This window comes from Maylandia zebra, linkage group LG7 (assembly GCF_041146795.1).
Source record: "Maylandia zebra isolate NMK-2024a linkage group LG7, Mzebra_GT3a, whole genome shotgun sequence".
Classification (NCBI taxonomy): Eukaryota; Metazoa; Chordata; class Actinopteri; order Cichliformes; family Cichlidae; genus Maylandia; species Maylandia zebra.
In genome coordinates this window covers 52,453,640-52,474,216 of record NC_135173.1, presented here as the reverse complement: position 1 = coordinate 52,474,216, position 20,577 = coordinate 52,453,640, and the positions used below count along the sequence as shown (strand labels likewise).

Here is a 20,577-nt window from a genome sequence, read left to right as displayed (position 1 = left end):
TTGTGTTTATGTAGCTTTAGAGAAGGGTGTTGTGTTTGGACATTGGGGGACCTGGTGGTAACGTTTGTGACATGTGTTTTAGCATTTGAGAAAAACTGTAAGTGTGTGTGTGTATTATATATATACACATATATGTGTGTGTGTGTGTGTGTGTATATATGTGTGTGTGTGTGTGTGTGTGTGTATATATGTAATGTTTACTTAATCTTGTTTGCTCATCAGCAGCTGTGGTCGCAATTACAGGATAATGCAAAATACAGTAATAGCAACATCAGTAAGGATGAGTAATAAAAGTGAAAATCAAAGTATATTACTAACACTGGCAAATATGAGATAAAAGTAATACAATTGTAAGTCCAGTTGCCGCAGCCTTACAGATGGGGTAAGGAGCTCGGTCATTAGGGAGGAGCTCCGAGGACAGCCTCTACTCCTCCACACTGAAAGAAGCCAGAGGAGGTGGTTTGGGCATTTTATTGGATGGGTGCCACCTAGGAGAGGTGTCCCAGGCATGTTCTACCAGGAGGAGCCTTTGGGACATGCTGGATAGATTACTCTGCTTTGCTTGGCTTGGTTCTGCCTTGGTGTTGCTTTAGAAGAGCTGCTGGAGGTGGCCAGGGAGAAGGATGTCCCAGCATTGACTGTTGTCAGGGCGACCTGGAACCCAATTAGTGTCGGGATGGATGATTGGACAGATGCATGTGACAGCATGTATTAAAATGATCAGGGGTATGTTTTAATACCTAGGTATTAAATCATACATTCATATTCTAACTTTTAGTTTCAGATTCTGTGATCTTTTCTTTCACAAACGGCACTGCTCTTTTCAACAAAACAGATGCATTAGTATTGTTTTGACTGATTTTTTTTTTATGACTGCTTTATCGCAAGTCTAATTTAGACAACAGCAGAAACAAAAGCACAGCGGGACCAGTCTGCTGTCATTCTCAGGGTATTAAATAGTGTCTTGTTGTCAGAGCTGCTAGCATCTACCACATATGCACAAGACAATAAACTTCCAAATAACTCCTGTGTGCCCTCAATAGTTAGGTTGAGTGAAATGTCCACAATTTCACATAGAACATGCAGGTTCTATGTGAAAGTGCCCTCACTCTCACTAAGAACAAATGTTCATTCTTGAAGTGACTGCTGTTCTTCAGTCAACCTATAGCTGCTACAGACCAGAACATATTAGCGCTCTTACTCCAAGTTTAACACATTTGTTTCTTATGCTTATGTTTGTTAGGAATCATGTACAAAATCAGGCACATCATGTACATCTCCCACAGATGCATCTTAACAGCAAAACTCAAGTTGCCCACCCTTAAACCCATCAATGAGTTTAAGCCATTGAAGACATTTTTATTTATAAAACTTATTAGTGAAAAACAAAAAAACTATTAAAAAGAAGAAAATCAAACCAGCAGATAAAACCTTTGTCTGCACATGTTTGAAAAAACAAAACAAAAACAAATCTGTGCTGCTGGCAACCATCAAATGTTTATGCCCTTGTGCAGTAAATTCACGAACATGTGTTACTGAGCCAGTCCAAAACTCAGCACATCAGTCTCCTACATGTTTGGTGGAGAGTGCTCTCAGTTTTCCTTTACTAAGATACAACACGAGTATAAATCACGTTCGCGGTTCAACTCTCACTTCATCAATTTATCTTCCTTTCTCACGCGCAAATAACTTCATTTGACTCAATTCTCGCTCACTCTTTACTCTCTCTCCCTCTTTCTCGCTCTCTCCGTCGGGTTTTATGAGGTCACTGACGAGCAGCCACTCAGTGCTGGGCTGAAGCTGAAGGAGCGCTGTGAGCTCCACATTAGTGGATAACAGGATCGGGATCTCTGGAGCGACGGAGACTCCTCAGCGCAGTCCGCTCAGGGTGACGACTGCAGCAGCCCCGCTACAGCCTGCTCCAATAAGCGCGCATGAAGTGAAACCAGCCCCGGCAACATGCATCTCTGAAAGCGTTCAGCAGGCAGTCTTTTGTCTAGCCTGAGGAGAGGAAAGTCTGCAAGCCCACTTTCCTTGCTCCACTGAGGTGAACTGAGCGTCAACAGAGCCTTTTTTCTACCCCGTTTTTCCCTTTCCCCCCTCGCTCTCTCTCTCTCTCTTCCGCCTCTCGCAGTCCATTGCTCGATATTGGACATTTTCTTTTTTTTTCTCTTAAGCGCCGCGGTTTCCCCGAGTCTACCTGTTTGCCCAGCACCCATGAATTCAGAAAAAAATGTGTATCTTGGGAAAGACAAAGGCATCATGCGGAAAAGAGCCTTGCTCCTTCGGAAGGGTTGCAGCTTCGAGATTTCCAGGTAGGTCCTCTTTTCTATTTTTTCTTAACGGTGGGCGATTTTATTTCTGTCTGGGACATGAGGGCGATCAAAAAGAAATGGCCAGAGTATCCCACTGGAGCTGCACTCTCGTGACAAGAGCTAGCACTTAGTTTCTGATCTATGTTTCACCTTGTGGATCGGGGATTTAACCGGGATCTGGCGTGTGCGCGCGAATTGATGAGCAGAGGGATTCCCCGAGAAAGGAAAAACAAGCATTGTTAATCCAAAAAGACCGTACATTCATAAACATGACAGGTTTTAACCTCTGTTTCAAATGAAAAGATGCATTTTGGGGGCCATCATATCGTTTCCATCTCAGCACCGTGCGTTCACGTTTCTTATCGGACCGTGGAAGGATGCGTTACGCACGGGCTCTTTTTGTCTGCGCCTGACTCTGCATTATTGACAGAGCTGCCCAGCTGCAGGACGCGGTCTTTGGTGATTTTAGAGCCCGATTCAGGTGCTGATCGTGCAGCCCACCAACATGCATTGTAGAATACAAACAAATCCACGTAGCAGGTATTTGATCACATGCGGTAGTGTTATGCCAGGAGGCACCTGTGAGTTCAGACATCCAAAGAGGTGAAGGCGGGGAGGGCCTTGGTGACAAATAGACCACAGGCTGCGGAGCTAATATGACTTGGCTGTGTGGTACAGCTGGGTTTAACCTCCCGCTGGTGCTTGAACATGTGGCTTCCTGTGGCAACCTCCTACTGTGGTTTATCTGCTGCAACATCATTCATCAAATGGTTTGGGTACCTTGGTCAGGGCAACTAAGCTGCAGTTTTACTTAAAAGACTCACTTTACTGATGTCACACCAGTTCCTTCCTCTTTACATAATCGCTTTTTTGTTGACTATACTTCCATGCCAGGGAGTGTTTGTTGAGAACTTGTGACAGCAGATCTGTTAGGTGGTCGTTTTAACTAAGGTAACTTTCTCTGTTAATTGTTTGGTGTATAAAGCAAAACGCATATTTATATATAAATGGAAGGCTCACAATTCTGAGCTTTTAGGTCCAATAGTGTGGCAGTATATCCTGCAGGTACTCAGTCACAGTGCTGTGTCTGTGCAATATTGAGCCAAGTCACATTTTTGTTCATTAAAAACTCGTCTGTTCGTTTTCCTAGAGACTGAGCACAGACTGATATTAACATTTAATGAATCCCCCGTTTGATCTGTGTTTGATTTTCCATTATCTACCACAATGTGAGGCTTGAAAATGCAAATAAATATACATATTTAAAAAGGGATTCCTATGATTGATTTCCATATTAATGATGAATTGTTAGGAATCATGTTTTATCACTGTGGTCATATCATCTTGACTACTCCTACCTTCACTCCGATTTCCTGCCATTTCAGACGAGCTGTGGAGGTGTACACAAGTGCAAGATTACTCACAGATCTCGCTTCATTGCTCTTATGGCTTATAACTTTGTCCCAGTGTGTCTATTGATGGTGAGACTTCTGTCAGGGAGATGGCTAAATATCTGACTGCACGTCTGACTTATGGCAACAGAGCCATGTTTTGCACACAGCGTGCATATGTGGGTTGAAATTTGGCTAGTTTTGTGTCCACTTACATTCAAATTACACATCCCTTCTAATGAGCCAGACCTATCTCGTGCAGTGAATGAGTTTCTTCCATTTCTATGCTGTTCTGCGCTGGACCCAGAGTCACACTGTAAAGCTTCCTGGCACTCTGTCTCTCAGACACTAGCAGTTTAACAGACAATCAATCAGAGGCAGGCCTAAAGTGGGACTGCGTGGGGAAATAGATTCTCTGCTGTACTGAGAGGTGGAGGGGTGGATATGGAAGACACTCAAGTGAGAGGCTTCTGCTGAGAAGTCTGTGTATAATTCATTGCACTGCAGAGAGGCAGTGCAGAGTGTCACATCTGACCGTACAGATGTGACACATTGTGACCACTTCTTAAGCATACATGCTGTACGTTAGAAACATGCTGTCACAGGCAGGATCGGGCTTGCGCTCTCTCACACAAACTGGCTGAGTTGTTCTATATGTATGTTAGCAAACTCTATTATGAAGCAGCATTATCTAGACATTTTCTCCTTCGTGCTGCAGACAGTGGGAAACATCTTGCAGCATTTGAAAGGAGTTCCTTAGGGCACCAGCTAATGATTCTGTTGTGATCATTTGATCTTGTTATTATTTTCTCAGTTGATTCATTCGTTGCTTGGCCCATAAATCTGAAAAGCGGGAGAAAAAAAAGCGATGAAAGATGAAGATCGTAATTTCCCAAATTTCAATGTGACATTTATCAAATGTCTGAAAGCATGAAAGTCCCCACGATGTTCTGCTACAAATGGTCAGTCAATCGTGTCGTCATTTCACAACAAGTCCAAAAGCTCAGTTAACGGTGTAAAGCTGTCGTGATCGGTGCTAAGCTGCTGGAGTTAATACACTCTGGTATAAACATGCCACATCCCATTAATATTTCCAACTGTGATCTGGACACTGCTTCATCATGACTAAGCCTTATCTAACAAAGTCAGCGGAACACCAGTTGGCGGATATTCTCACTGACAGCATGTAGCTGCAATACTTAGATGGACCACTGAAACCAATTACAGGGCCATTTTCCTCTGCTGCTCTCGATTTATTCGGTGAGGGATGCAGGTGGTTCAGCTGGTGTGTGTATTTCTGTGCATCAAGTACAGTTGTGCACATGTCTGAAGGTGTCTGGACTCTGAAGGGGAAGTCAGCCAATTTTACACTCTGGTCTATCTAGGCTCCATAGCCTATCATGGACCTCTGTGCCTTGTGGCTCAAGCCTACATTGGCTATAAGCATAATGCTCTCAATTCTCCAGTTCAGCAATGAAATGTACAGTAACTAATTTGGGAACCCAAGTCTGCTGACTTATAGCCTTTGGAGGAATTTTGAAGCTGTAGCCTCGAGGACTTCCTGCCAGTCAATATTTACGAAGGAAGATTTTAAAAGCATCATTGGGTCTTGTACCTTTGCAGTTCTTAGCACTGTCATGTGTCATCATGAAGGTCTGGGCAATCTCCTGTGACTGGTTGGGGCGTTGCTAGTTAGTCGAACTGGTTAAACTAACTTGGACATATGTGCAAACTGTGGACGTGAAGCCCAGTGATAGACTGGTGGGCTGTTTAAGGTGTGCCCTGTTCATCCAGTGTTAGCTGGCATAGACTCCCGGACAACACGGGTACCAGGTTTTCACAGAAAGGGTGCTTCTCTGAAAAAAAGAAGGGAAACAAAGACTATCTCCAGTTCTGCTGAATCTGTTTGGATCCAGCCTGAGACTGGCAGTGTTCTAGAAATGCTCTGCTAATCTCTGGAGTATGTTTTAAGAAATATGAGGTTAATTATGCTTGTGCATACACTCAAAGCAAGTACATAGAAAGCATTGTCTTTGCCCTGGAGCTTTGAGCCTGACAGAGGGAGAGTCTGGATATCCTCCAGGAATAACAAATCCTTACCTAATTACAGTCGTTTTCCATTGTTTTCCAAAACAATCGCAACACGTCTGTTTGTCAAGTCCGCCTGTCACTAAACTCTTGGCTCTGGTTTGTCTCAGAGCACTCCCCACCAGCATTGGCTAATTGTGCCTCAGCGAGATTAGGCTAGGTGTCACTTCAAGGAGCCAAGAAAGAGCTGGCTCGACTCTGACCACGAACTGGCAGAACAATCGCAACTTCAGGAAATAGTGCAAGAGAGACAAAGAGAACTATGTGAGCACTCATTGCTAGTAGTAAGCACAAAGATGAAAAACAAAGAGGCCACAGGGAAGAAGACGTCCCCTGATGAAGCCTGAATCAAAAACTCAGGGGAAACTTCGCTGTGTAGAATTTTTTGGGGGGGGTTTCACTTATCAATCCCTCATCAAGAAGCTATAGTTTATTTAAGTGGTAGCTGCATGTTACTGCAAGGGAGACTAACAGAGACCAACAGAGAACAACATGTGAGTAAAAAAAATAGATTACTATGGTTTAATTTTGTAACACAGACCAGTTCAAGATAAGAAGCATGGGTTAGTTGTTTTGTGCTGTTCATCAATCACTTTTCTGTTGGCTTATCTGCCTGTGTATGCCTCTATTCACTCATTAGACTAACAGTGCAGTACCAACTTCACCTGTGCAAATACAGTAGATCTCTGTGGTGGCCTGTGAGCTGTGAAACTCTTACACAATGTTAGTCGCACGCCCTTTCATCCTCACTTGCCTTGAACTTCTCACTTGAGTGGTTATTCGAGCACACGCGCTTTGAAGTGCTGTCAGTGTCGTCATTAACCTTGCCTGTTGCCAAACGCACAGTGTTTTGTGTCTAGAGGTGTGTGTGTGTGTGTGTGTGTGTGTGTGTGTGTGTGTGTGTGTGTGTGTGTGTGTGTGTGTGTGTGTGTGGGGAGTGGGGGTGGGGGGTTGCCGTAGCTTGCTGCGCATCACATTGCCTAAAGACCGAATCTAGGAGAAGCCGAAATCCGCTGCTCTCCGTGCGCTTCGTAACTGAACTGGAGTGGGAGTGGTGAGCATATGTATCTTTAAGAAGAAAAAAAAGAAGGAAACATATATTTGGGTTTGTCCTTTTGTGGTTTCCTGGTGAACTTTTTATAGTAGGCTTCAAAGCTCAATGCGAATGAAGAACATACACTTCAAATGTTAGATGCTTTCCTGTAGGTTGTTTTTAGACCTTTCAATACACCAACCTTCTGTTTATGTGCAGAGGCAATGCTGATGCACTCTCATGCAGACTGAAAGTGGTTGTGATAGGCTGGCTTACTGGGGTCTCCCCCTGCTTTACAGTCTGTCATAACGCACCCAGCAGGAGGAGGGGGAGGCTGGTTGGGTGGACCATTTGACATTTTTGCTGACTTAAGGTACTCCTCTGCTTTGCATACTGTGGACGTTCTCTCGCACAGATGTAAACCTTGTTCGGCACAGTATGTGTTTGCATTGAAAGATGAGCGCAGGAGCGGTGTAGACAGTTGGAATTTAATGCATTAAAGGTTAACTGTAACTAGGATTGTTTATGTCCTGCAAATCAAACAACTAAAGCCGATGATTTTGTTTTTAATGACTCACAACAACATTTTAAATATGGTCTCCTTGTTCTCAGTTTGAGGTCCAGGGCGCGTCTCTATGCAGAGATGCCCAGATGTCCCACTCCCCAGCTTGCTCCCAGGTCCCTGGGAAACCACTATGTTCAGTTTTCTAAAATAAATAAAGAAGAGCATTTAATTCTGACATAAACCTTTAATACACCGATATTATCATTCACCCGATCTATCTGTCAGAGTCATGTGACAGAGCCATGTTTATGGTTTGTTTAGGTTCAGTCTCTTAACCTTTCGCGGTTTAATGGGCCTTTATTGTCACAGATTTTTAAAACAAAGCAATGTTGATTGTGGTTTTAAACAGTAAGTAGCCTGTGGTTTCTTAATCTGTGGGTCAAAGTCATTTTGTTGACCATTTGATCAGACACCTCCTCTGTCATTGGCTCCTTTCCTCTATTTTCATCACATGTCCAGAAAGCTAGCAGCTAAAGAAAATATCCAAAATCCTGTTTAACCTAAGGTGTTTGTGGTTAATGGAGGAAACTAATGTTGACAAATTTAATAAGAGACGTATTTAAAATGCGAAAGGAATCCAGTGTGATCATTTCAAGTTGTTATCTTAATATGGTTGAAATTTTACATTTACAGCCAGTTTACAAGAGTGCAATAAAGGTTCTTATTTCATACGTTCTTCAGGTTCATCAAAACATTACTCCCAATGCAAATTAACTGCTGCAGATACATTTACTAACAGATAGGGAGTGTATCTTAGAGTTCAGCTAAACATACTTCCTTCTTACCCATATGCAAAGGTTTCATATTTACACTCTACAGTATTGTGCAAAAGTGTTGAGCCACCCTTAATTTCTTCATACTTTGCTTCCAAGGAGATTTTCTTGTCATTTTTAAAGAGGTCTTAAGCAATAGTTTTCCAGTCTTTATCTCAGTCTCTCAAAGTTTTTCTTTAGACATTGGTTGTTTTTTCATGCATTGTCAGTCGACTTCTTGGAACTGTTTATCTTCAGGGAAATGTTTGTTTTCTTTTTAAATCACGTAACACTGACTGATGAATGAGTATAAAAATCCAGGGGATGGACTATGTTGTGCTTTTTGACAACTAGGCAAAGAACCAGTTTTAAGTCATATCTTTAAGCACTTTGTTAGCAGACGTCTGTCACAAAAACACACAATTTTTCCCATTTCTGCAGTTGAATCTACAAGAAGCACCACTGATAACAGTGTTTGACAGGTGTCTGAGAGATGTGTCTGGGCTTTCAGTTGATCAATCTATTGTTCACTGTAGCTTCATCACAAAATACTTTGACATATGCTTAGCCGTCTAGAAGCCATTTTTAAGTAAAGGAAACAGAAAGAAAAGCCTGAGATGTGTCAAATTACACACAAAATTGAGTAAAAATGACTTTTGGTTGAAATCGTTATCAGCATGATGTACAGACTCTGTTTTGGCCTTTATATACTGCATTCCCATAAATTCTTGCATATGTTTCAATAAGTCAGTGCACCTTTTTCCCATTTTCCTGCAAAATATAAAGAAATCAGGCATGGCTCCAAACATTTGGAAATACTTGCATGACAATAAGACGTGTTTTGACATGTAAAATTATATATACGTACTTTTTTTTCTAAAACAATTTTACAGTTGCTTTCACTCATGGGTGAATCCACATCCCTTGATTTGTTTTTGTTGTTTTTTTATATTACATTTCCAAGTTCACACAGCTCCCTCTGGAGACACGAGCAGCTTTTTACAACTGTTTTCACATATGCAGCAGATCTGTCAACACACTTTGAGGCTTTGAATTTTGGCACCTTCCCTGTTTTTTAACTATAGTATGGAAATGACTGTGCATACATTTCCTATAAATGAATTATCCAACTGGTAAACTAACCAGTTATTTCAGTTTCTGCTCCCAGGAGTGCCAATCGCACGCTGTTTTGCTGTATTGTATTACTTGTCTGATTTCCCCTACAAGGTTGTAGGCTGGGAACTGAAATCATGTGCACACGGCTGGTTCTGCTCTGCTCAGCCACACAGTCGGTCTCTCAGCAAGGTCTGATAAACACTGGACTGTAATCGCTCCCATATGTGGCTGCATAGCTCAGCACAAGCCAGCTCAGTTCAGCCATGCGCACGATGCAGCGCACCAGGCTCATTTTGACAGTAAAATAGACTCAAATTACTACGAAGAAGAAAAAAAAAAGAAGCTGAAAACGAAAGAAAAGTCCCTCACTTGATTACAACCCCATGTAAACTTTTATTCTTTTGACTAAAACATCTGCTTCCATTTAGGGTTTTTTTAGACACATACCTACACATTAAAATGCACTGTGCACTGCTCCAGGAAAGCTTGGAGTGGAAAACATTTCCCATTATAGTTGGCCGGAATAAGACCAAGCATAGAGCGAGTTGTACTTAAAGCCGGGTATTGGTTGAGATGTGGCCACCTCAAGCTCAGCCGCAAGCCACATGCACACAAGACTCATAATCTGGGGAGCGTTTTATTTTTTTTCGCAAAGTATTACAAACTGCCTTTATAGCAAGGTCACTTTCAAAGTGAAAGTAAATGTTTGAAAGTTGAAAGGAAGTCTGCACATATAGAAAAGCTGTGAGTATACAACATATGCTGTTTCTCACCCACCAGCTGTATCGTGGTCATCCTTAAAAAGTTATCCAGGAGAGATGGTGTGAGAAATGGAGCGTGTGAAGGGTTACTGTTGGACATTTTTACCCTGCGGTTTTTTAGGAGGCCAGCCAAAACCACTTCTTGGTTAGCGGGTGAGCAACAGAACAAGACATGTAAGAAAGAAGGAGTTGGAAGTGCAGTTTAAATGCACTTGTAGAAAAATAAGGGCATGCAGAGGTTGTGAAGGCAAAGCTGAAATAAACTCGTTTAAATTTGAGCTTGTATTTCAGAAAACTGCTCAAAGGAGTTGTCGCAAACCCCCCACTCCACCCCACTATAGGTCTCATACTGCAGTTGCGTACAGATTGCATTGCATGATGCTATTTCTCCTGTGTTGTTTTGGATAAAGAAAGCATGCATGTTGGTTTACACAAACACAGGTGCATACTCACAGATGCATTTTCCCAACAGTGCATCACTATTGTTGCCGAGATGTCCGACACAGAGTCTTTAAGACCCCCTCTGAGAAATTTTAGGCTTTAGCACCTCATGTGTCATAACCGGTTTTCTTTTTCAAATGAGGAACGGAAGTGATATACTGTTGCATTTTAGTGTGGGAACACCCTTTGAGGTAGTTGAGACAGCAATGATATGGCCCAAGGCAAGAGGAGGTTAAAGTAAGTGGGACTGTTTAATGCTTTTAAATTGAGATAACCTGTTGAAAAATAAGAAAATTAGGCTTTCATACTTTTTTTGTCTGGTAACCACATTTTTTAAAATGACCTTTGGTGTGATGTTTGCATTAGTTGGAAAGTTAAGAGACTCAAGTTAATATAGTTAATTCTGATAACAAGAAACTGAGTACAAATGTTTATACGCAGGCGTCATCGATTACTGTGATGAGTCGTTGCAGCCTCACTAAACTATGAAATCAAGTACATGCAAATGTGCAATGCTAAAAAAAAAATGAAAGGAACACTTTGAAAACATATCAGATCTCAATCTAAAAAACATGCTGGATATCTACACTATTGGGGACTGGGTAATGCGTTACAAATGAAATGATGCCATTTAATAAAAATGAAAATTAATGGTATGAAAAATGGTGCTCAGTAGTTTCCTGACAACATCAGGACATGCTGTGTGTCCCTCCATGGATATGCCTCCCTACACCATCACTGACCAGCCACCAAACCAGCCGTGCTGAATGGTGTTACAGGTAGCATCGGGGCAAACCTGCTCTCATCTGTGAAAAGCTCAGGCTGCCACCTGCCAATTCTGGTATTCTATGGCGAATGCCCTCAGGCCACACTCATGAAGTTTCTGATTGTTTGGTCAGAGACATTCACACCAGTGTAATGCTGGAGGTCACTTTGTAGGTCTGGCTGAGCTCACGCTGTTCATCCTTGCACAAAGGAGTAGATACCAGTCTGCTGATGGGTTTGGAACTTCTACAGCCCTGTCTGTCTGCTTCCTAGAATCTCCTCCATGTTTTCTAGACTGTGTCGGGGGACACAGCAAACCTTCTGGCAATGGTGCATATTGATGTGCCATCCTGGAGGTGTTGGACTACTTCCTGCAACCTCTGTAGGATCCAGGTATCGCTACCAGTAATGATACTGACCCTAGTCAAATGAAAAACTAGTGACAAAACAGTCAGAAAAGATGAGGAGGAAAAAAATGTCAGTGGCCTCCACCTCTACCTGTGCTTTCAGCACAATTTGTTGTCTCATTGTTGCTGCTCTATTGCACCTGTTGTTAATTTCATTAACACCAAAGCAGCTGAAACTAATCCACAAATCCTACGAGTTTAATTGACTTGATGCTATATTCTGATTAAAAAGTTCAAGATTAAAGTCAGAAGTCATGTATTCTCAGAAAGACAAACATCAGGGTGGGGACAAAATGTAAACTCAGTGACTTTGATCGTGGCTTTAGTGTTCTTGAAACTGCTGATCTCCAAGCAAGACCGTTTCTGGAGTTTAATCCTCATGTTGCAAACGAGCAGTAGTTGTGCATGGTTCAGAGAATAATGTGTGAATCGGACACAACAGCTGTGAAACCACAGATTATGTCAGAATGCAAAACACCTCACATGAACAGAAGAAAATGATGTTGGGCTCCATTGTTGTCAACCAAAAACAGAAATGTGAAACTACAGTGGACACAGGCTCTCTAAGACACAGCAAACAGACAGTCAGATCAAACTCAGTTTCTGCTGAGGCTGAAGATGGTAGGCTCAGAAAATTTGGCTTCAACAGCATGAATTCATGGACCCAACCTGGCTTGTGTAAACAGTTGCTGTTCCCACTCAGTTTACTTTAAAGGCCAAAGCTTATTTGAATATTGCAGCTGACCGTGCGCATCTTCCAAAGGTTGCCTGCAGTATGATGATGTAAGTTGTCTGAAATGGCTCTTATGAACATGACAAAGAGTTAAGTGGACTTCAGTGGCTTCTGTCTCCGATTCGAGTCTATCACAACTCCTTTGGGATGTAGTAACACAGCAGTAATGTGCAGCTGCAATATCTGCGGACTTGCTAATAATATTTCCTACATCTCACAGAATTCGTGCCACCAAGAACTAATACTTGGTGATTGTGCAGTTTTCCTTCTCATTCAACTGTGATAAAAGCTAAAACCACAAGAGGGCAGACTCTCCCTGTAAAAACAGTGGGACCATATGGCTGCATGATATAGGCTGAAAAGAGAAGGATTGAAGAATTCAGAGTCACACACAGGCACACACCTCTCACAATGTGAGATTTTATAACTGCTCACATTATGTGAAGATGAGTTCAAATTCACGTTGAGCAGCATGTTTGATATCACGTCTCTCCACTAGGAGGAGGGTGTACATTAAAAAGCAGTGATATCTGTGAGGACACCAGGAGGAGTCCGCCCAGGGTTTCATATCAGGCATCAACTTCACCGGGTTTATTTTCGTGAAAAAAGCTGAATTTATCTCATGTCTGTTCTGCATTCAAGCAGTGCACTCATCTACACGGTGTGTCAGGAGCTCCATACCTCTCATGAGCCTAAAAGCAACAACAAATATCCAATAAGGAAATTATAGAATAAGATGTTTTTCTTTGATTTCAAGGTTCAAATTCCTAACAGTGTTTATGGTAATAGAGACATATTTTTGTTACAAAGGGAAACATATTAGATTCAGTGATTATAAACTAGGAAATCAAAGGGGTTCCAATATCAGCTGTCACTAAATCTGTCACTTTGGATACTGGGCATAGTCTATTATATTTTGCTCTCTTGCATTGACTCCTGTTGCTTGAAACGGTCATACTGTAAGCGTGGGTACATTACATGTTTGAAGACATAGGAATTCTCATTTCTCTGTAGTACTTTATTTATATAGTTAATATTATTTCTCTATTGTAAGTTTTTAACTGTGGATATGGCACTTTTTAATAACGATATGTTTCTTGTGGGCCAGCCCTCTGCATTTTGTCAAGCAGTTATGTTCTCTCTTTTTCGAGTGGTGTTTCTATACATTTTCCCATAAATCTGAGGGTAATAAAGCTTTTGGCTCTTGTTGTTAGTGCCAGTGTTATTTGGTAGTGAACTGGTCTGAAACACAGTTTTGGCATTAAACAAAAAAATACAAAAGCAGACATTCACATGCACATGTAGCTAAAGTGCCAAGGGCACAGAGGTGTCCAGGACCGGTCTGAGCGTCACAGGCAAAAGGTTAATTCACCTGATTACATTTAACATGACTGCCATCATCAATCGACACAGCCTGACATAGTGGCATTTCACTGAGGCCACATGGTGACCGGCTGGCATTTGAGATGCACTAAGAACAGAGAAGCCAAGGCCTGAATCCAAATCGTGTGTGTGTGTGTGTGTGTGTGTGTGTGTGTGTGTGTGTGTGTGTGTGTGTGTGTGTGTGTGTGTGTGTGTGTGTGTGAAGCATTGGAAAAATTTATGAAAGGGGAAATATAAATATAGTGGGCTACTGGAACTCATAATCTCAGTTAGGGAACGACTCTTTCATTGTCCTAAAGTCACTGCATTTTGACATGCTTCCTTCTCTGATAGGTACCTAAGCAACTGTAACTGTAATGTAAATGTTGTGCAGCAATATGCACAATACACAAACCTGATGGTGAAGCTGGACTATAAGTAGCAAGCATTTACAGTATCTTGATGCATTCTCAATCATCCAGGTAAGTAAATCTCCAGAAAGTTGATTCTGTTCATCTTGATGTAGCGTTTTGTGGGAGAAACGTTTCGTCACTCATCCAAGTGACTTCTTCAGTCTCAGCTGACTGCAGGTTTCCCCAAATCTTATAAACAGTACATTTGCATAATTACTGAAACCAGCCCACTGGGAGGTCAGTTCCTTAATCTTAATTATGCAAATTCTCATGACCATTGATCAACAACCACTGACCAAAACCCACTGATCAAAGACCACTGATCAATTGCTAAAGGGTTGAATTTTGCTGTCACACCGAGACAAATCCCCCTAGTGGAGCTGATCACAGCCACAGAAACAGCAATTCGTAACAACAATATTGCAGAAGTGGAAGCAGGGCAACTGCGGACGAAAGTTTCGGCCTGTCTCAGCAATGCAAAGCCCCCAGCATCCAATATCACCATGAAGGAGAGGAAGGCACTCACATCACTTAGTGATGACAACAACATCATCCTTCCGGCAGACAAGGCTAGGTGCACAGTATTGCTAAAACAGAAAGACTATCATGAGAAAATTTTGTCACTACTCAGTGATGAAAATACTTATGAGCCCCTGAAACGAGACCCAACGAGACACAGAAGAGCCACCTCGTCAGGCCAGGACTCTGCAGTCTATTTACACCTACAGGCCAGTGGACACTCTTCCAAGGATGAGGATGTGCACATCTTGGACAGGGAGGAAAGCTGGTTTGAGCGCGGAGTCAAGGAGGCCAATTACGTGAAAAGGGAAAGACCATCTCTGAATCGAGGAGGGGGCCTAAGGGTACATCTTTTGCCATCTTGGATGAGTGATGAAACGTTTCTCCCACAAAACGCTACGTCCAGATGAACAGAATCAACTTTTGGAAAAGCATTTACAGTAGTTCATTTACACCATTGATAAAAACCTGCACAGTCCAAGCTAGTTCAAGCTCCTCTTCCAGTGTGGAAATCATTATAATCGCTCAAACTTGCAATAATGAAAGGGAATAGAGGTGGGCAGAACGATCCAAATATCGATAGTATTGATGCTAACATTGGTACTGGATTGATACTAGCATGATAGGATTGATACTTTGTGAAAAAAAAAAACATTTTTCACTATGAAAAACGTCTACGTGTCACCTGTGGAACTCTCTCCCACTGAGCATAAGATCTCTGGACTCAGTAGCTTCTTTCAAAAACCAACTAAAAACTCATCTTTTTAGAATTGTATTTTGTTAACTGTGGTCTGTTTTGTTTGTTATCCTTGTGTGAAGCACTTTGTGATCTTTTATCTAGAAAGTTGCTATATAAATAAAGTTTTATTTACTTACTTACTTACCTGTATCGCCTAGTTTTTGTTTTTTTCACAGCCAGTCATATTCTAACAATAGAAGCTTATCCAAAGTGTTTGAAAAACGGGCACATTTACATTCCAGGTTTTCAAAAAAAATAACGCACTTTTAGAATAGGTGAAAAACTGGAAGGTGTGTTTTGTTGCGTGTTCTAATTATTGTGGAAAGTATAAATCACTGTGATGTGATGGACATTAAAATGTGCTGATGACTTGCAAATTTATGATCAACTCATAAATCATGACACACTGCTCTCCCTTACTTTAAACTGACAAAGGCAACTTGTGTATTGGTATTGGCAGTACTGTATTTACTTGGTATCGGATGTATTCCAAATTCTGCAGCATCACACAGCACTATCAAATGGAGCCATCTTTAATGACTGGTTCCTCTTGCAGGTTACACATTATCCACAAGCAGCGGCTCATCAAAGAAGTGACATCACGGCAGGTGTTTTCATTTGCATGTCGCGTACATGACAGATAATAACCCCACTGTGCATGTCGTCCACTTTTGCATATTATTGTCTGCAGTGTTTACATTTTTCGCTCATTTTCATCCATAGCAATTTATTTATAGAAGATACTCCCACTGGATTTCATGTAATGTAGCCATCACTGTATATTATACACTTTCAGACAAGCCTCGTTTATCCTATGTGTGGGAAAAGTGCCGTGGCTTAGATCGTGAGACTGCAGGGCCTGAGTGGCAGCTGTCCAGAGAGAGGGTGGTGGAGCTCAAAGGGATTATCGCACCCTGCAAGTGAATAAACAATTAGTGTACCTCTGCACCTCAGCCTTACTGGCATTGACACATGGACTGTAAATCCACACACTGTAATGCTTACGCCTACATATACAATCTGATCTTTAAAGTTCCAGTCGTCTGGGGAACAAAGAGCCTGAGAAAGTCCACTACTGCCGCGTCCTGCACACATACAAGAGTTAAAAAACAAATTCTAAACATTGATTTTTAACTTTCTGCTGAAGTCCTGAAGACAAAGCTTAGTAGATTTTTTTTTAAAATTGAAGCTCTGCAACATAAAGCAGCTATAATTTAAATATTGCAGCAACTCTTTGAAGCTAGAAAAAAAATAGTCCAGTAATTATGTTTAATTTTCTTTGCTTATGCTAATCAATTTCCAGTTGCAAATGAATTGGACAGTTTGCCTTGCGGGTAGGAGGCAACCTTTCAAACTGACTGCAAAGCCATTTAACACTGACCATTTTAAATTTTGTCTTTAGGGACTTTAGTAAATGACCTGTTGATTCATCTACTATTCATAGAAACCTCATCAGAAATTGTCTCAATAGAAGGGTAGAAAAGATAGAAAAAGCTGAGGCTTGCCAAGTTACACAAGAACTGGACTGAAAATCAGTGACAATAGGCAATCAAATACATTTTTGATCATCAACATTGAGTTGACAGTCAGGAGAAAGGTACAACAGTGATTGTCTGCAGCCATCTGTAGACCACGGTCATGGTGTGGGGCTGCATTTCAGCCAGTGGTGTTGGAGCTCTTGCAAAGCTGATGGAAATATGAACACTACAGGATGGTATGTTCCTGTCTGATCCAACGTGCAATACTGTCTAGAAAGCATCTTATTGGCAACACCTTGATTTTTCAGCATAACAATGATCCCAAAAGAAGTAAAAGCATACCTGAATAGAACATCATAGAGTGGGACACTATCAGTTATGGATCGGCCCCATCCCAGAGCCTGCATCGCAACATTATTGAAGCAGTGTGGTGTCACCTTTACAAAGAATGGAATAAAAGGCAGCTGAGATCCAAAGAAGAGCTTTGAATATCCTTCAAGTAGAACTCTTCCTGAAGACTAGAAGCAAGCGGCCTAAAAGAGTGCAGGCTGTGTCAAACTTATTAGAACTGCACAAACTAAAATAAAGGCAATATTTTGGTGGATTCATGTCCTGTATTATTTAACTTTGTACGTAAGCTGTGCATTATATTCATCACCTCAAGCAGGCTGTTGTTACATTACACTTACTGTAGTGTTTCTTCTCAGCCCGTTTTGTTATGCATTCAGGATGCCCGCCCTCCAACCCCACCCCCCTCTGCCGTATTAGCAGACTGATCTGCGAAGAGGAAGTCTATCCCTGTTCTCACTTCCCTTGTTAAAGAATAACTTCATAAGCATCCGTTAAAAGAATAAACCCTTTATGCAAAGGCCACGGACGCCAGTGCACGATATGGTGTGACAGTGGGAGGGTGTGACAGAGCTGTGTTTATGTAACTTGTATGACTGCCTCTTTGTGCGAGTTATTGGCCCCTGGGCTCTAATTAGAGCTTAGGGGTGTTGAGCTATCTCAGGTTGGCTCATTGTAACTCAATCCTGACCTCAGAAAACTACATACACGAACTCCAGTCTTGTTTAAAAGGGTTTTTTTTCCTTCTTTTATTTTGTTTTTGAAGCTTCAGGCTGTGGCAGATTACAGCTGCATTTCAACATGAGCTATTTATAAAGGTTATCACATCCAGAGAACGAACAAGACAAAATGCCATGTGTGTTGGTAGCTTTAGGTGTTTTCCTGTAGCATGGCATGTCACAGAGGGGGGTTTCTGCTGATTAATAATTGATGAGCAGCTGAGTGCCATGTAGCCTGAGCCGAGCATTCCTGCAGTCTTTCGTGTGTGTGTGTAGGCGTGTGTGTGTGTGTGTGTAGGCTGAGCTTGAGACACAGGCTGTAGCTGCGCTATTGTGAAGGTATCATATATACTAAAGATCACATTTCACCCGCTGTGTCTGTGTGTTTAAAGGGAAAAACGCGAGAGAGCTCAGAAATAAGATTTAAAATCCATCTTCACATGTTTCTGGTGTTATTATTGCTTACTTTTTGTGCGCCATCCATGTACTGACCTGAGAAGTATTTTCCTTCCTTCCTGTTTCCGATTACAACATTCATCTGTTAAAATAGAGGACCAGATCCAAAGTTATTGTTATCTTTAAAAAAGGATAATGATGCAATTTTTGTAATTTTCCTCTGTTCACCCATTGAATATATTTTTATTTAAATAGTGCCACAAATGCAACAGCATAAACTAAGCTAAAAGCGTACAATAATACAGAGAAAACCCCAAGAATCAAGAGTGGGAAGGAAAAACTCCCACTCATAGGAAGTGACAAACAAATGGGAGACCACACACAGGCTTTTAAAGACTGTAAGACACATTTAATGAAAATAAGGTAAAGCAACTTAAACACAAGTTAAAGGACATAACAGCCATAACTGAAACTTCCAAATAAACATAACACATGCCAGAGGGAGCCAAAAGCCAGCCACCCTGGTTCAGTCAAGGTGTCTTTATATACACTGGGACTGGCCTCTCAGGTGTGCTGCATCAATAATTGGGTCAGCTCCACCTACCTGCAAGAAACAGGAAAAGGAAAAAGAAAAACACAAGGCCAGCCCACTGGCCGTCACACTTCCCCCCAAAGAACAGGGTCTCACCCTGAATTGGCAAACACATTTACATTATGAATTTGCAGCTAGAAGAACTAACATATTTTAAATTCATAACATATACACACACACACACACACATGCACCCTCACTTTCAACACCTTTTGTATGCTCAAAAATCATCTTCAGCTCAACTCCAACCTCAGCAACCTTGGTACCTAGGAGCAATTTAAGAGGAAGGAAAACGATACTGGAGAGGACATACTTCAAGCATATGAGGAGTGAAGCTGCTGGTTACAAAGGGTGTTGAAAACACGCAGTTCTTTGAATCTTTGGGCTGAAGGAGGGACAATACTCGGTGTATCAATGCTCAATCAACAATCATTTATTTCCATACAATTCAACAATAAGAGCATTACAACGTCCGGACGGGAGAGATGCTACCAGAGGGTCAGGCACATGTCTCAAAATGGTGACGGGTTGCTCAGCTTTTTATAGTCTCTAGTGGCCCCCAGCTAGTCGTAAAAGCCAAAACATCACATTTTTTTCTCTGTTACCGCGCCTAAGTTATGACCTCGGCAGTTGTTTCTCTGCTTTCTGTAAGGTGGGGGTGTGGAATGTGGTCTGTCTATCTCCCCTGTCTTTAGACACAGAGTCTCCTGCTTACAACCTTCTCTTCATGATTCAACAATTAAGCATGTCAAGAAAACAGTGTATCACATTCCCAGCAGATCAAGGATACAGAGTGATGCACATCTATCTAATGAACTAATAAGTGAATATGTTCTGTTAACTCAAAAGTATAATGAGAACTAAACTACATACTGATCACACACTCTATTTTAAAGGGTATAATATGATCTACAGCAGTATTCTAATTCAACTACTTTGATTACATATATAAGGTAACATATAATAACAGAATAATATCACAATACCCTCTTTTGATCTCTCATTAAAGAGATCACTAATAACAAGCACTTCAGCGTTGCAAGGTCCAGGTCTTCTTGATCCTGAGGCCCTCTGTCCCCCTTTAACGGGTGGACCATATGGGGGATGACCTCTGTGTTCACGCAGTTCAGATGCAAGCAAAGTTAGATTTACAACCATAACAGCAGTTACAGATGACACTCCCATCACTCCCCATTTTCCCACAGCTTTATTTTGGTGCTCCAGTTTTCCACTCCCATTTTAATGCCCCCTTATACCTTTCAAATGTACTTAGACTAGAACCTCTGTCTAAGGAGCTTTTAACCTTTATTTTTATTGCTGCAGCTACCAGTGTCTTCCAGTTGGGTGATTCTCAGCTTCTTTCTTCGACCTCCGGGGTTAGACCACCCTTTAGTCATTGCACAGTTCTGGGGATTATTCGGCCCTGAGTTCAAACAAAGATCTGTGTGTTTTGGGTTCACCGGCGTGTCCCCCTTTCTGCCAAGAGCCTCTCGAACCTCGTTGGTCTGGTGTTCCTGGTTTTCGCCAACCCCTTCATGGTCATTGCTGTGTTTGTGGGATCCATGTTCTCCCGGAGCCCAAACGTCATGACACTTGACCCCAGTTGCTGTCTCGGCTGTCCCTACATCTGTCCCTGCTGTGAAG

At 41.7% G+C, this 20,577-nt stretch overlaps 1 protein-coding gene across 4 annotated transcripts in view; it reads left to right on the top strand.

Annotated features, from left to right (window-relative positions):
- Positions 1-1,781: 1,781 nt before the first annotated feature.
- garnl3 (GTPase activating Rap/RanGAP domain like 3) overlaps positions 1,782-20,577 on the top strand; it is a 97,052-nt gene continuing 78,256 nt past the window's right edge. For 3 of the 4 annotated variants that reach the window (XM_012918839.3, XM_012918836.3, XM_012918838.3), the window contains exon 1: positions 1,782-2,315. In XM_012918839.3, the coding sequence (XP_012774293.1) occupies positions 2,218-2,315 (98 nt within the window). In that variant the 5' untranslated portion in view covers positions 1,782-2,217. The remainder of the gene's footprint in view (positions 2,316-20,577) is intronic. The other variant, XM_076886656.1, reaches the window with a different exon arrangement.